Source organism: Dermochelys coriacea, chromosome 1 (genome assembly GCF_009764565.3).
Source record: "Dermochelys coriacea isolate rDerCor1 chromosome 1, rDerCor1.pri.v4, whole genome shotgun sequence".
Lineage (NCBI taxonomy): Eukaryota > Metazoa > Chordata > Testudines > Dermochelyidae > Dermochelys > Dermochelys coriacea.
Genome location: NC_050068.2, coordinates 221945102 through 221961505, shown reverse-complemented (window position 1 = coordinate 221961505; position 16404 = coordinate 221945102). Strand labels below are relative to the sequence as shown.

At 41.4% G+C, this 16404-nt stretch overlaps 1 protein-coding gene across 1 annotated transcript in view; it reads left to right on the top strand.

Annotated features, from left to right (window-relative positions):
• Positions 1 to 344: 344 nt before the first annotated feature.
• The window catches only part of VWF (von Willebrand factor), a 224737-nt gene continuing 208677 nt past the window's right edge, over positions 345 to 16404 (top strand). The window contains 5 exon segments of the mRNA XM_043514792.1: positions 345 to 470; positions 2716 to 2770; positions 4770 to 4943; positions 10939 to 11041; positions 11138 to 11346. Coding sequence (XP_043370727.1) covers positions 444 to 470; positions 2716 to 2770; positions 4770 to 4943; positions 10939 to 11041; positions 11138 to 11346 — 568 coding nt within the window. The 5' untranslated portion in view covers positions 345 to 443.

Below are 16404 nucleotides of genomic sequence, written 5' to 3'. Positions count from 1 at the left end.
GGGAAAACAGGCTCAGAAGTAATTCCAGCATGTCAGGTGACAGTCCCAAGGGAGTCTCTGTGACCGAACCCGTCACATCAGTACTCTTTCAAGTAGTTATGTTACCGTATTTGCTCGACCAGTGAGATTTCACACTCACCGATGCAAAACCCATTTCAAAGACTTATCTGTCATGTAAGTATTTAATACAATTTCCTCTCATTGTTTCTTTTTGGCAATTAAGACAACTGATTTACATGATAGCAGTTTAGCACTATTGTGTTGAGAATCAGACGGATGCAAAGGTCACCCATTACCTTTCCTCTTAAATGAACAAAAGTTCCTGGCTTATATGAAAACAAAAAATTTCAGTCCCAGTCCATTCCAGTTCAGCCTTCTGAAGGAGACAGGAATCATGGGGTCTTAGGCTAAAGCTGACGATCTGAGAAGCTGATTTTTTTCATATGCAATTGAACTTTGCACAGAAAAAGGTATATTTATTTCTTATGAAACAGATTATAAAATTGCACAGGGTGGGTCATTAGGCTGATATAACTGATACGTATTTCTTTGTTAATGGTACTTTCCTACAAGAGTTAAGGTGGAGTTTAGAGCAAACAGGTTTTGGTTATTTTTTTTAAGACAAAGATTATTATTATTTTTTTTGTTTAAACATCATTTCACATCTGTGTTTTTGTTTTCTACATGACTGGTCTTTCTTGCTGGCACTTAAAATGAAAGTGATAATAAAGAAATTCAACAGTAGATTTAATTAGAGTAGTAATATAATCCACACACGTGCTGGTTAAAAGTATATCAATATGTGTTTAATGTAATTTAATTCCAGTTGTTCCCTTTTCTATTCTCTTCTGTTTCAGTTCTTATACTGTGTCCATCATTGTGGTATCTTACAGTGCCTGTATCTTTATAGGCACCAGCCAGATCATACACACTACGTTTTTCAATGGATCCTTCTTTCCTTTGTTTTTTTTTTTGTTTTGTTTGTTTTTTGCAAATATAGTGAGACAAGTTCTGCACTGAATAGGTTGACTATCATTGACTTCAATGAGAGTTAGACCAATGTAATTGAAGTCAGTGGAAGTTGTAACCATGTAAACAGAGCAGAATTTGGTCCTGGGATAAACTCCATTATCAAGGGCTTTTCTTACCCAAATTTCTGTAAAAGAAATAAGTATGACCTAGTGGAGCCAATATATTGGATATGAATGTATCAAAGGTAGTGCGGGCCAGAAAATGGAAATCCCTTCCCAAGAAAAAATTTGTGGCTTTGAATTATTTTTTCCATACTGAATTGTGAGAAAATGCCAATAGTGCAAATTGTTATTGCAGGAAAGGATTCCCAAAAATTCCATTGTGATTCTCCCAAAAAATGTTTTTTTTTTTCAGCTTGATGGCTGCCACCCTGAAAGACTCTTGTCAATTTCACTTTCTCACACAGGCCCAACATGATATTGACAAGAGCCTTCAAGCCAGGTAGCTGGGGGAGCTACTGTTTAAATTTTCCTGACAGAAAATTGGATTTTTTTTTAATAGAATTGAAATTTTCCCACAGAAAACTTAATATTTTGGAAAAGGGCATTTTTTTTGTCAGAATGATTTTCCAATAGGTAACTTAGAGTCAGTTGTAATCTGAGGCCCAAAGGGGGCTTGTTTGAAAATTGAGTGCATTCAGCTGTATCCTATAACTAATCTAACCTGTCTATGGAGAATTTCACACTGTTCTCATCTGTCACCTGGTAACCTAATGTCGCAGAATGTTTTTTTAGCTCTTATTGTTGCACTTCATATTTTTTTTATCATCTTTATAACACTGGCAGTACAGTAAGCTAGTTTACAGACATAGAGGTGACAAAGGGTGAAACACAAAGCAAATGGCAAAATTCCCATTGACTTTGGTGGAGCCAGGATTTCACCTCAAGTCTCTGCCCTGTGCATGCTTATCTCAGTGGGCAGACACCTGTGTGTGTAATGGAGCACAATTATACTCGGGGCTGTGCACGGGTTAGAAGAGTTTGCCTACATGGATCAGTTTGCTGGAGCAGGATCTTTATATGTAACGTTCTCCCCCTGAGGTAATATAATTTATGGCACAATAAAAGATATTGCCTAACCCAACTTGTCTTTCTAATATCCTGGGACCTACACAGCTACAACAACACTGCAATTCTCCCCCTGAGGCACTAGGGAAAGATGTAAGTCCTTAGGTAGTGGCTGTAGATCATAACAGGGCCTAGCCGGGTCTTACAGTCTGGTGGGTTAATTTTACTTTTGCTGGGCTGCCCAATAGTTGGATAATTGAAACTTTGTATTGAAGTTTGTTTAATTTTTGTAATAATTTTGTAACAATTGTGCTTTAGGTGTATGGAGCCCAAGGCAGGAATCAGGTAAATTAGAATAACACAAACATCTCATATCTCCTATGCAGATAGCCCGTGTTATCTGCTGAGAACAGAAAATGCATTATTTCTAGAGTACATCCTGTGTGTGTGTGTGTGTGTGTGTGTGTGTGTTTTAAAGTATGGATTTGTAGGGTGATCTTATTGGATTATCATGAAAGACCTTTACAGTATGAAGTAGAACTTCAAACTAATACAAAGAAATTCAGGGAGAAAACAGACACTTGATGAGAATTAAGATGAGCCCGGAAAACTAGCCCCCAATTCTCAATGTGTTAAATATTGACAATGAATGTTCTAACATCTTTTATTTTAACAGATGATCTGTTTCACAGTCCTGCTAATGCAGTTAGCTCTGCCCATTGTAACAACAGGTAGGAATGCACAATGTTTCTAATACCTAAGAAAATGGAATTTTTTATTCCCTTTTACAATACTTTCTTTATTTCTTATATAATCCTGCAAACCTTACTCAGGCAACAATGCCATCAGCGTCAAAGATAGAGTGAGGACTGTTCCCTATTGCCTGTATTCTGCACTAAGTGTGGTGTGGACAAAACCCTACCCTCACAATGACTCCCATTGAAATCAATGGACTGAAATGGACAGACCCTTGACTGTGTGGTGCCACATTGACTCTTTAATGGGATTCTGTGCAGCCATAGAGGTTTACCTGCATGGAGCTCATTGCCAGATCAGGGCCTGAAGTATTACTGCAGGGTTTGGCCCAGTAGAAATAAGCAGAAAAAGCAGTTCCAATTTAGATATCAATTAATTTAATGTGTTAGATACGAGAATCTCATGGTTACCTAATTGCTGTAGATTGTCATGTCAGGGTTATGCTCTGTCTGAAAACTAGAGTCTATCTTTTTAAACATGGGTAACTTCAACAGGCATTTAAGTTGTTTAGCATCTCCTTAAAATCAAGCCACTGAAGCCTGCATTCTGTAAGTTACAATGCAAAGGTGCATCCTTGAATCCATGCAGAGCATTGAAATCAGTGTGTGTGTGCCGGGGGGGGGAGGTCCTCCCATGTAGTAACTTTCAGGCTAGGGTTGCCAACTTTCTAATTTCAGAAAAATGAACACCCTTGCCCCAACCCTGCAACAAAACCCCACCCCTGCCCCACACCTTCTCTGAGGCCCCACTTCCGCTCACTCCATCCCCTCTCCCTCCGTTGCTTACTCTCCCCCACCCTCACTCAGTTGCTCATTTTCAGGGGGCTGGGGCAGGGGGTTGTGGTGTGGGAGGGGCTGAGGGCTCCGGCTGGGAGTGCAGGCTCTGGGGTGAGTCTGGGAATGAGGGGTTTGGGCTGCAGGAAGGGGCTCCGGGCTGGGGCCAAGGGTTTCAGAGTATGGGAGGGGGCTCTGGTATGCGGCAGAAGGTTGGGGTGCGGGAGAGGGCTCCGGGCTGGGAGGTGGGGCTGAGGAGTTCAGAGTACTCCTCGGCCTAGGAACTGGAGGGACATGCCGGCTGCTTCCCAGGAGCTGGGCATGGAGCCTGCCCTGCTGTGGCGAACCAGACTTTTAATGGCCCAGAGCCACCAGGGTCCCTTTCTGACCGAGCATTCTGGTTGAAAACCGGATGCCTGGCAACCCTAGGACAGGGGCCTGATTTAATTGCCTAAATGTGGAGTTAGGTGATTAACTTTAAGCATCAAAGTTAGAGAATTTTGACCTAGCCTAATAGGAGCTACCCAGTGACATGTTTCAGGAAAGCAATTACAAAAGGGGCATCCATACAGCCAAAGACAATTTAAATATAAATTTAAACAGATATTCAAGGAAAAACATTTGCATAACTTGGCCAGCTCTGTGCTTATCTACGCAATTTGGTTCAATTGAGTCACATGGAATGTAACTGAGGACAGAGATTGGACCCAAAATATTTGTAATTGGGACATTCCCCGCATTTATATTTTTGGTTAGTCTTTGATTATTTTAATTCTAATCAGGTTCCAGTAAGTACTGAAATAAACAAAACAAAAAAACCCAGGATTTATTACAGCTGCATATCACTAGTTATTAGTTAAACCCTAGAATTTCATTGAGAAAAATGTCCATGCACCCTGTTGAATAATATGCTCAGACAATTTCTGTCAAAATATGGGCAGATGTTCAGCATGGTGTAAACTGATCTTGGACTGGGCCTTATACTCTGCTGGTATAAAATGGCATCATTCCACTGTAGATGAAGGAGCTTTACTGATTGACACAAGCTGAACAACCGGCATAATGAATAGTAAGAATGCGTGCAACTCAATGGAACTTCGCTGACTTACACCAGCTGAGAATTTGTCCCATAGACATGCAGCTCCCAGGTGGTAAAAACGATTGCTTGATTTTACATATTAAATTGTGCTTTGATATCCAGGATCATCAAGCTTTTTGCTTGCAGATGGACAAACAGAGGAGCCATCTCTTTCCCGCTGTAGCCTTTTTGGAGATGATCACATCAAAACATTTGATGAGTCTTTCTATGACTTTGCTGGAGATTGCAGTTACCTCCTGGCTGGGGACTGTCACAAACGCTCCTTCACGCTCATAGGTGAGTTTGAGTAGGATATCAGAGATCAGCAAATGTGGAACATTTTAAGGCTTCAGTATCTATCTACCTTGGATACTTTCACATGGGGGAAGAACATTAGCAGAGTTCCCAATGCTGCCTTCTGCCAGAGAGGAGGGACAGCTAAACCAATGAGTCTTGATGGCTCTATTTAGGGCAGGCCTATCTGCATAGAGGTCCTGGTTCCTCCAAACTGGCTTCTGATGTCCTTTGACACCTGGGTTCTTGCACTGATAAGCTACTGGGGAGCCAGGATTTCCTCATTAAACCTTGTGTAAAGAGGAAAAGTGGGTTGTCTTTTAAATTTTGCCAGGATGGTGGAGATTTTCAAAGCTGACTAGGGGATTTAGCCACACGACTCCCATAAAAACTCATACAGATTGTGTGCTGAATCCTTTGAAAATCTATCCACTCAGCACAGAAGCCCACCAGGGTACACAGGTATGTTTAAGGTCAGCATTTGCCCCTTCAAAGCTAGGGTTTGTCTTCCCTTGAGCTGGAGGTGTAATTTCCAGATGGAGGAAACATTAGACATTAGCGTTAGCTCAGATTGAGCTAGTGTGCTTAAAACAGAAGTGTAGCCATGACAGGATGGGCTAGCTGCCCTGTGTATGATCCCATCTGAAACCATAGGTGTCTACTTGAGTTGACTAGCCCCTCTCACTGTCAGAGCTACACTCCATTTTTAGCACACCAGCTTGATCGGAGCTAGTGCGGGTTTGTCTCTTCGAGCTGTAAATTACCCCTTTGGTTCAGGTTTCAGAGGGGTAGCCATGTTTGTCTGTATCAGTAAAAACAACGAGGCACCTGAGAGACTAACAAATTTATTTGGCCATAAGCTTTCGTGGGATATAACCCACTTCATCAGATGCATGGAGTGGAAAATACAGTAAGCAGGTATAAATATACAGCACATGAAAAGATGGGAGTTGCCTTACCGAGTGGTGGTGGGGGGGGTCAGTGCTAATGAGGCCAATTTAATTAGGGTGGATGTGGCCCATTCCCAGCAGTTGACAAGAGGGTATGAGTATCAACAGAGGGAAAATTATTTTTTGTAGTGACTGAGCCACTCCTAGCCTTATTCAGGCCTAATTTGATGGTGTCAAGTTTGCAAATTAATTCCAGTTCTGCAGTTTCTTGCTGAAGTCTTTTTTTTTTTTTTTTTTTTTTTTTTTTAAAGAATGGAGACTTTTAAGTCTGTTTTTGAGTGTCCAGGGAGATTGAAGTGCTCTCCTACTGGTTTTTGAATGTTACAATTCTTGATGTCTGATTTGTGTCCATTTATTCTTTTGCGTAGAGACAGTCCAGTTTGGTCAATGTACATGGCAGAGGGGCATTGCTGGCACATGATGGCATATATCACATTGGTAGATGTGCAGGTGAACGAGCCTGTCAAGGTTCCTTCCCCACTCTGAACTCTAGGGTACAGATATGGGGACTTGCATAAAAACCCCCTAAGCTTATTTTTACCAGCTTAGGTTAAAACTTCCCCAAGGTACAAACTATTTTACCTTTTGCCCTTGTACTTTATTTCTGCCACCACCAAGCATCTAACAGATACATAACTGGGAAAAAGCCTGCTTGGAAACGTCTTTCCCCCCAAAATCCTCCCCAAACCTTACACCCCCTTTCCTGGGGAAGGCTTGATAAAAATCCTCACCAATTTGCATAGGTGAACATAGACCCAAACCCTTGGATGTTAAGAACAATGAAAAAGCAATCAGGTTCTTAAAAGAAGAATTGTAATTGAAGATAAAGTAAAAGAATCACCTCTGTAAAATCAGGATGGTAAATACCTTACAGGGTAATCAGATTCAAAACATAGAATCCCTCTAGGCAAAACCTTAAGTTACAAAAAGACACAAAAACAGGAATATCCATTCCATTCAGCACAGCTTATTTTCTCAGCCATTTCAACAAATCAGGTTTCAGAGTAGCAGCCGTGTTAGTCTGTATTCGCAAAAAAGAAAATGAGTACTTGCAGCGCCTTAGAGTGAGCTGTAGCTCATGAAAGCTTATGCTCAAATAAATTTGTTAGTCTCTAAGGTGCCACAAGTACTCCTTTTCTTTTTTTAAACAAAACAGAATCTAACGCATATCTAGCTAGATTTCTTACTAAGTTCTAAGACTCCATTCCTGTTCTGTTCCTGACAAAAGCATCACACAGACAGAGAGAACCCCTTGTTCCCCCCCCTCCAGCTTTGAAAATATCTTGTCTCTTCATTGGTCATTTTAGTCAGGTGCCAGTGAGGTTATCCTAGCTTCTTAACCCTTTACAGGTGAAAGGGTTTTTCCTCTGCCCAGGAGGGCTTTTAAAGGTGTTTACCCGTCCTTTTATGACAGTGCCCTTGATGCTGTGGCTGATGTGGTTGGGTCCTGTGACGGTGTACCTTGAATAGATATGCAGACAGAGTTGATACCGGGGTTTGTTGCAGGGTTTGGTTCCTGGGTTGGTGTTTTTGTTGTGTGGTGTGTAGTTGCTGGTGAGTATTTCCTTCAGGTTGGGGGGCTGTCTGTCTGGCCAGCGAGGACTGGCCTGTCTCCCAAGGTCTGTGAGAGTAAGGGATCGTCCTTCATGATAGGTTGTAGATCCTTGATGATGCGTTGGGGTTGGTGATGGCTAGTGGCATTCTGTTACTTTCTTTGTTGGGCCTGTCCTGTAGTAGGTGACTTCTGGGTACCTTTCTGGCTCTGTCAATCTATTCTTGTTCTGTCTTCCTCCAGTTGCTCTTTCTTCTCCTGTGCAAAGCTAGCCACAATCTGGCCAATCAATTACTGAATGTTCTACACCGATCTTTATCATCAGTGACCCCAGCCCTTGCCTACAATCAGGAAATGGAAGCAGAGAATGGGGAAATTTTGAAAATAAAACCATTCCTATGAAAAATCAACAAAGCTCCACTGGAGTTTCCTTTCAACAGAGCTATCTAGGCATACAAGGTGTATTTGGAGGCTGTAACTCTCATATGAAGAGAGATTGAAAAGACTGGAATTCTTACCTTAGAATGGAGGTGAATAAGAGGGAACAGGATGAAAGCATATAAAATAGTGAATGGTCTAGAGAAGGTAAGCCGGAGCTGTGTTCTCCCTGTCTCATAACACAAGAACAAGGGGACATTCAGTGAACTGAAAAGATGGGAAATTAAAACTGATGAAAGGAAACACATTTTCATTCTACATGTAATTAGACTGTGGAACTCACTGACGCAGTATTACATTGAAGCCAAGAACTCATTAAGATTCAAAGAAGGAATGGATGTTTATGTGGGTAAAAAAAATATCAAGAGTTACAATAGTCAAGGCAAACGAAGTTTTGGTAGGCATTTAAATACCTCATGCTTCAGGGTTTAAACCAATCTAACTATTAGGGTTTAGGAGGAGATCTTCATGAGAGCCAGATTATCTCGCATCTGCCTATTCTGGGGTTCTTGAACCTCCCTCTGTGGCATCTGATGCCAGCCACTGTCAGATTCAGTATACTGCAGTAGATAGACCATGGGACCAATGTTGTGTAGTAATTCCTTTGATCCTATATAGCTGTGTAGTTGATCAATGTCCAGGACTGTTGTGTGGAATTATCAGGGTTGAAACAGACGCATATTGCATATGCTGTGGTTACTCGTTGCTAAAGCTGGACAATAGTTCATGACAAATAATTTATTCAGTGAATTTTTCCTCTCCTATCTGTTGGTGAATTTTCTGTGAACAGATTGTGATTTTATCAAACTTTTAATTTTTTTGAAATTATTACCCAAATAACTTTTAATTCCTGTCACATTGCTTGTTTGCAAAGTGTTGTGCACCTTTGAAATGACACTTGTTTTGACTGGGCACATAGGTCACATGGTAAGGTTCTGTTCAATAATTGCTGAACATCTCTTCAAAATTAGTATCTGCTCCTAGTAGTCATGACTAGAAATTCAGAATTTCTTTTGTGCAAATATTCTGCATTATTCACTTTAAATTAACTTTTCCCATGAATATTCTTGCCATTGTTGTCAATTGCAGAAAGTGACCACAAAAAAAGATATGAAAAGAGTTGAAGCAAAATTAGTTAAAAATTCAATTAGCTGCACATGCAGTTTTCAGACTGTACTTGTCAGTACAGCCTCAATCCTGTACAAATTTACACATGTTTAACTTTACACACCGAGAGTAGTCTTAGGGTATGTCTACACTACACTGCAATTAAAAACCTGTGGCTGGCCTGTGCAGGGCTATTTCATTGCAGTGTAGACTTCCGGGCTCGGTCTAGAGCCCAGGCTCTGGGACCCTCCCACTTCATAGGGTCCTAAGGGTACATCTAAGATGCAAAAAAAATTAAAAAAAACAAACAATAAACCCCAACCCCAAAACCCCCCATGGCAGCGGGTCTTAAAGGCCGTGTCAGTTGACTCAGGCTTGCACTCCGGGGCTAAAATTAGCAGTGTAGCCCGGCTTTGAAACCTTCCCTGCCCCCTGACCAGATCTCAGAGCCCAGGCTCCAGCCTCAGCCTGAACATCTACACAGCTATTTTTAGCCCTGTAGTGCAAGCCTGAGTTGGTTAACCTGGGCTCTGAGACTTACTACCGCATTTGCTTTTTTTTTTGCAGTGCAGATGTACCCTTATTCACCTGCTGAGTAATGCTTTGTCTCATCTTCAGGAAGTGTAAATTCTTTATTGTTTGTTTGTATTACTGTAGCACTTAGGATCCCCAGTCATGGACCAGAACTCCATGTGCTAGGCGCTGTACAAACACAGAATAACAAGATGACTCCTGCCACAGTGAGTTTTCAATCTAAGTATAGGAAAAGAGACAACAGATGGATACAGACAGATGTGGGAGCACAAGGAAACAGTGAGATAGTGTTGGTCAGTATGATAGACGATGATCACAGAACACCAGCAAGCTAGCAGATGTCAAGTTTATAGTCGGCATCATGGCAAAGGAGAATTTTCAGGAGGGATTTGAAGATGGCTGAGGAGTTAGCTTGGCAGATGTTTCTAGAGAATGCTCCCCAAGCATGAGAGGCGGCATGGGAGAAAGCACAAAGATGTGTGTTTGAGAATGTAACAAGTGGGCGATGGACCCTGGAATCATGGGCCAATTGGAGACGAACATCAACAGCTTGACAGTGAATGAGAGATGAGAGGTAGGGTGTGGAACTTTCTTTAAGTGTCTAGAAAGTGAAGACATGCAGCTTTATGCTTGATAAAAAGAGATGGGGAAGCCAGTGGAGGGATTCAAGGAGTGGGTTGACTGTTGTCAAAGTGACGGCCCAGGACTTTGGTTTTCAATCTTTTTCCATGTGCAGATGCCTAAAAAATTTCAAATGGTGTGGCAGACCCCCACGGACCACAGGTTGCAAACCACTGATCTAGGAAAATGATTGTTGCAGCAGCATTCTTAATAGGTATGTGTGGGGCAAGATTGCATTTCTCAAGGCCCAAGGACAGGATGTAGCAGTCGCCAAGACACAAAATGATGAGAACTTGGATGAAAGTTTAAGCTGTGTGATGGATAGGAAAGGCTGTATTTTAGAGATGTTATACAGAGAGAATCTGCGTGATTTAGACATAGCCTGGATGTGAGGATCTAGAGAGAGGTCTGAGTTGAAGATGGCACAGAGGCTATGGTGCTGAGTGACAGGCAGGCTAGTGGTGTTGTCCACAGGGCTTGAGAAACGTGGTAGAGGGCTTGGGGGGAAGATTGGGAGTTCTTATTTAGCCATTTTGAGCTTGGATTTGGGACTGTCTCTTACCCTGTGTTTATATTGTGCCTGGCACAATGGAACCCTGATCTCAGAAAGGGCATCCCAGCACTATTGTGATACAAATAATGAACAATAATAATAATGGTCTTTGCACATTGGGGCCTACATTTGTATAAATAAAGGCAATTGTCTCTAAGTCTGAGTGCATTTGAAAAGAACAGCAATCAAGCAGAAGAAGCTCAATTTCATGAAAAGAAAGAATAATCTCTTGTATCTTTTCAGGTGACTACCAGAATGGAAGAAGGAACAGCTTCTCTGTATATCTGGGAGAATATTTTGACATTCACTTGGCTTTAGATGGAACCGTGACTCAGGGGGACAAAAGGTAGACATTGCAACAGTGAATGATGTCAGGTAGAAAGTGAAGCATCCATGTTATTTTGTGCATTACATCCTGAGCAATCTTTATTTTTCTTAACAGGGTTTCCATGCCGTTTGCCTCCCATGGGATATTTGTAGAGACCGAGACAGGTTATTATAAGTTATCCAGTGATGAGCATGGCTTTGTGGTGAAGATTGACATCAGTGCAAATATTCAAATACTGTTTAGAGAAAAGCACTATAATAAAACCTGTGGCCTTTGTGGCAACTTTAATAAGTTTGCTGAAGATGACTTCACAACGCAGGAAGGTAAGGCTCAAAATATTTATCTTAGATTTTGATGTACACTCCAATAGCATTTTTCTTGAGGGCTGATTCCACAACAACACGTGAATCTCAGTGATTTAGCAATGAGTTTTCTTCACAAAATTTGTCACGGTATTGCATTCTGATGCGCCAGTAAGTTATGTGACTAAATCCTTCCATCTTCCTCTTCTCTAAAAATGAATTAGTTTCATGTTTTATCCCTGAGTAAAACAGAGGGCTCTAGGGATACCGTTTTCACAAACTTCTACTCTAGAAGTGGTAATGATGGAACTAAAGTCTATATCATGGACTTTCATGGAAAAAACTAGCAGAAAGGGTGGATTTACATGGGGAAACACTGCTACAGTCAACTCTGTGTTTTCCAAATATGAGGCCACTTGAGGATAGGAATGGGGTTTAAATAACCGTAGAAGTGACAGAATGTGTGTCTTGATGGGACACCTGCATAAAAGAATGGCCCTTCAGTGATCCTTTGGGCCTCTCTAACCTAGGCAGCATGCTTCAGCGAATGAAAACCCTAAGCGGGTATAGAATAGTGTGTGCTAAAAAGTCTGACCCTGTCTTATTCAATGGAAACAGTGAGTGAAAAACCCAGCTCACAAAATTCCAGTCTGGGCCTCCAGCACCCTAAAGTTTGGGGGTGTTGCAATCTGGAGTTTGATTCAGGCCCTGTTCTAGTGACAGTAAACAGAGGCAAAAGAAGTAATAGCACGGTTAGTGGATTCTGTTTCAGGACAGGCAGTGGAGTTGCCATCTACTTTGTTTTAGAGTGATGGGACAAAACCCATGAATTAGCAATCCTAAAATGTCAAAGATCTCCTTCTACCACTGCTGCTTGAACTCATTCCATGGTCTGTAGACTCAGTGTGCCTGAAAATGGATCTTCCTGCTGAAAACAACAAGGCTTCCAGAAATGCTGACCCAGCGTAGTAGAGTGAATTACAGGGAGGCTTTTAAAAATGTATTAAAAATAAAAAGAGGAGAGAAGAATACAAAGGGGGGGGGCGGTAATTACCTGCACTTTTCGATAGAACACTGTTGGTGTCTCCCTTGCTGTGTCCCTGTTATACCATGGAGGCACTAATTCTGCAAGCTGCTTTGTGTGGGCACAAGGGCCCTCCTGTGCAGATCAGCTTGCAGTATATAAGTATAAGTTAGCAGCTCTACCTGGCTTTTAACATGAGCCAAGAGATCTTTCATATAAGCTGATCCAGAAAGCATCAGAATGAACCCTATTAAAATAAGAAATACCATCTGTCTACTCCTGTCCATCATAATTTTACTTGCTGTCTCTTAGTCACATTAGAAGTGTGTAAGAATCATCCAAACTCAGATTTCAGTAAGAGAGTGACACAGAGATCGGAACGGTCTCTTTCTGTGGCTTGATCCTGCAGTCAAAATTCTTATCGGCTTCAGTGTCTCTGTTATTTCCTGTTAACCTTTTGTCTGTGTTTTGACTGTTGGACTGGACACAATGATTCTAATCTATAGGAATAATTATGGTTTTGATTTTTGTTGATAACTGAAGCAAGATCACTTGAGTTTATGAACTAAAATAATAATAAAAAAAACAGAAAAGGACATTGCATAAAGTGTGAGGAGACTGTCAGGTCCTGGAAGACACTGAACTTTGACTTCAGAGAAAGTAGCAGCTCTCAGGGTCAGACCCAGAGAAAGAGACAGACAACTAATACTAGAGCCAATTCTTATAACGCAGCCAAAAAGCACACACAACAGCTGAGAGGTGTATGCAAAGGTGCCATTTGCAACCCTTCAGTCCTGGCCTCTCCAGTCACTGAGCTGGACCCCAGTGTAAATTAGAGCAGTCTGAAGACTGCTCTAATTTCTGTTGCCTGTTGATGACCCTGGGGGCCCATTATAGCAGCTGGAGATCACTAGGGCACTGGAGGGATGCCCTCAGTCTTGATCCCTTTTTAACCCCCAAAGACCATGACCAATGTGGCATAGAAGCTGCTATAGTGGTTTTAGATGACCAGAGTGCCCCTCTATACAGGAGGATCCTTCTGTGACTTGGTGATCCATCTTTAGGACAGCCTTGTGCCACTGGAGAATAGGATCATAATGCTACAAAATTCCCAACTTTGGTTTGCAGAACTGAGCACAAAAGTTTGTAGCATTTTCCATCTGACCAACTGTTGCTTATGTCACAATTTTAACCAAAAGGCTTTTTATTTATATTGAAAATGATTCCTCCCCCCCATTTTAGATATGAAAACCATCTGTGCTTTTAAAAAATTGACCACTTTCTCTCAGAAACAAGGCTGGTTTTGCTTTTACATGATTAACTTCTGATAACATGAGTCTTCTAATATCAGATGCCACCATCTATTCAGCCATTGGCCCCTCATGAGGACTCAGTGTGCTTTTATCATTGCATAGCAGGCCAGAGATGGCAAATGAGGAGGGAAGGCGTGAGTGCAGGGAAAGGGAATTTTAAATTTAGTAAACCATGTATATTCATGTTTGTTTGATCATTTCCCTTGTTTGTCTGTACTGTGACGCCTTCCTTTGGTTCTGTATAGAAGCTTGGAGTCAGGCAAAATAATCATACTGGTCCCTTATGACCTTCAAATCTATGACTCTCACTCTGGAATGAACTTGGAGGAGTAAGTAGTGTAGCAAACCCATTTGTCATTCTGCTGCACACTGTGGCTGCTTGGAATTTCACAGAATTTATAGAAATGTAGGACTTGAAGGGACCTCGAGAGGTCTTCTATTCCAGTGGTTCTCAGCCAGGGGCATGCATACCCCTGGGGGTACACACAGGTCTTCCAGAGGGTACATCAACTCATCTAGATATTTGCCTAGTTTTACTACAGGCTACATAAAAAGTACTAGCAAAGTCAGTACAAACTAAAATTTCATACAGACACTGGCTTGTTTATACTGCTCTATAAATAATACACTGACATGTAAGTACAATATTTATATTCCAGTTGATTTATTTTATAATTATATGGTAAAGATGAGAAAGTCAGCAATTTTTCAGTAACAGTGTGCTGTGACACTTTTATATTTTTATGTCTGATTTTGTAAGCAAGTAATTTTTAAGTGAGGTGAAACAAAGACAAATCAGACTCCTGAAAGCCGTACTGTAGTCTGGAAAGGTTGAGAGCCACTGTTGTAGTCCTGTCCCCTGCACTCAAGACAGGACTAAGTATTATCTGGACCATACCTGACAGGTGTTTGTCTCACCTGCTCTTAAAAACTTCCAATGATGGAGATTCCATACTCTCCCTAGGCAACTTATTCCAATGCTTAACTACCCAAACAGCTAGGAAGTTTTTCCTAATGTCTAACCTAAACATCCCTTCCTGCAATTTAAGCCCATTACTTCTTTTTCTATCCTCAGAAGTTAACGAGAACAATTTTTTTTCCCTCCTCCTTGTAACAACCTATTATGTACTTGAAAACTGTTATCATGTCCCCTCTCAGTATTCTCTTCTCCAGACAAAACAAACCCAATTTTTTCAATCTACTCTCATAGGTCATGTTTTCTAGACCTTTAATCATTTTTGTTGTTCTTCTCTGGACTTTCTCCAGTTTGTCTACATCTTTCCTGAAATGTGGTGCCCAGAACGGGACACAATATTCTAGTTAAGGCCTTATCAGCATGGAGTAAAGTGGGAGAATTACTTCTCATGTCTTGCTAACAGCACTCCTGCTAACGTTCCAGAATGATATTTGCTTTTTTTGCAACGGTGTTATACTCTTGACTCATATTTAGCTTGTGGTCCATTATGACCCCCAGATCCCTTTCTGCAGTACTCCTACCTAGGCAGTCATTTCCCATTTTGTATATGTGCAACCGATAGACCCTTCCCAAGTGGTGTACTTTGTGTTTGTCTTTATTGAATTTCATCCTATTTACTTCAGACCATTTCTCTAGTTTGTCCAGATCACTTTGCATTATAATCCTATCTTCCAAAGCACTTGCAACCCCTCCCAGCTTGGTATTGTTCACAAACTTTATAAGTGCACTGTCTATGTCATTATCTAAATCATTGATGAAAATATTGAACAGAACCAGACCCAGAATTGATCCCCACAGGACTCCACTCGATATTCTCTTCACGCTTGACTGTTAACCACTGATAACTACTCTCTGGGAATGGTTTTCCAACCAGTTATGCATCCATCTTATAGGAGGTCCATCTAGGTTGTATTTCCCTAGTTTTTTTTTATGAGAAGATTATGCAAGACAGTATCAAAAGCCTCACTAAAGTCAAGATGTACCATGTCTACCACTTCCCCCCATCCACAAAGCTTGTTACCCTGGCAACATCAGGGATACAACTGTGCTCCTCCTGCTCCAAAGGCACACGCCCTTGCTACTGAAGCTATAGGAGTAACTCCAACTGCTGATAGCAGTAGAGGGTCCATCATGCACAGGTACACAGTTCTGATTCCATTCAATAAGGAGTGGAGGTGCACTGATACTTACAGTGAGCCAGTTCCTGCTATGGAGATGTTTTCAAGTTCTGTCATGGTTTGTAAATGAAATGTAATATGTTAATCTCATCCTGGCCACTTTGTAAGACCCTGCAGCTTTAAGTGACAGGCAGTCTTTGCTCAGGTCATTAGTGTGCAGCTGCAACCCTCTTTCCCAGTGCTTAGCTTCCTGGTAGCCAAAGCATCTGTACACCTCGCAATCACTTATGGATTTGTATCCTCATGACAGCATTGTGAGATAGGGAAGCACTGTCCCCATTTTACAGGTGGGAGACTGAGGCACTGGCGAAACTAAATGATTTATACAAGATCATGCAGAAAGTATGGGGGAGAACAGGCAATTTGATCCTGCATCTCCTCAGACCTAGGCCAAAGCTGGAACTATGGGCCATCCTGCAGTGATACTTAGTGATGGATGCTGTCGGTCAGGATTAAGGTGCATTTGCAGTGCTGTGTGAAAAAGCTCACTCTACTTAATTCAAGCCAGGCCTATTAGCCCCTCACTTTCAAGAGCATAACTTTATTCACAAATATTTATCTTACTTGAACCCAAGTGCCCTTCCATAG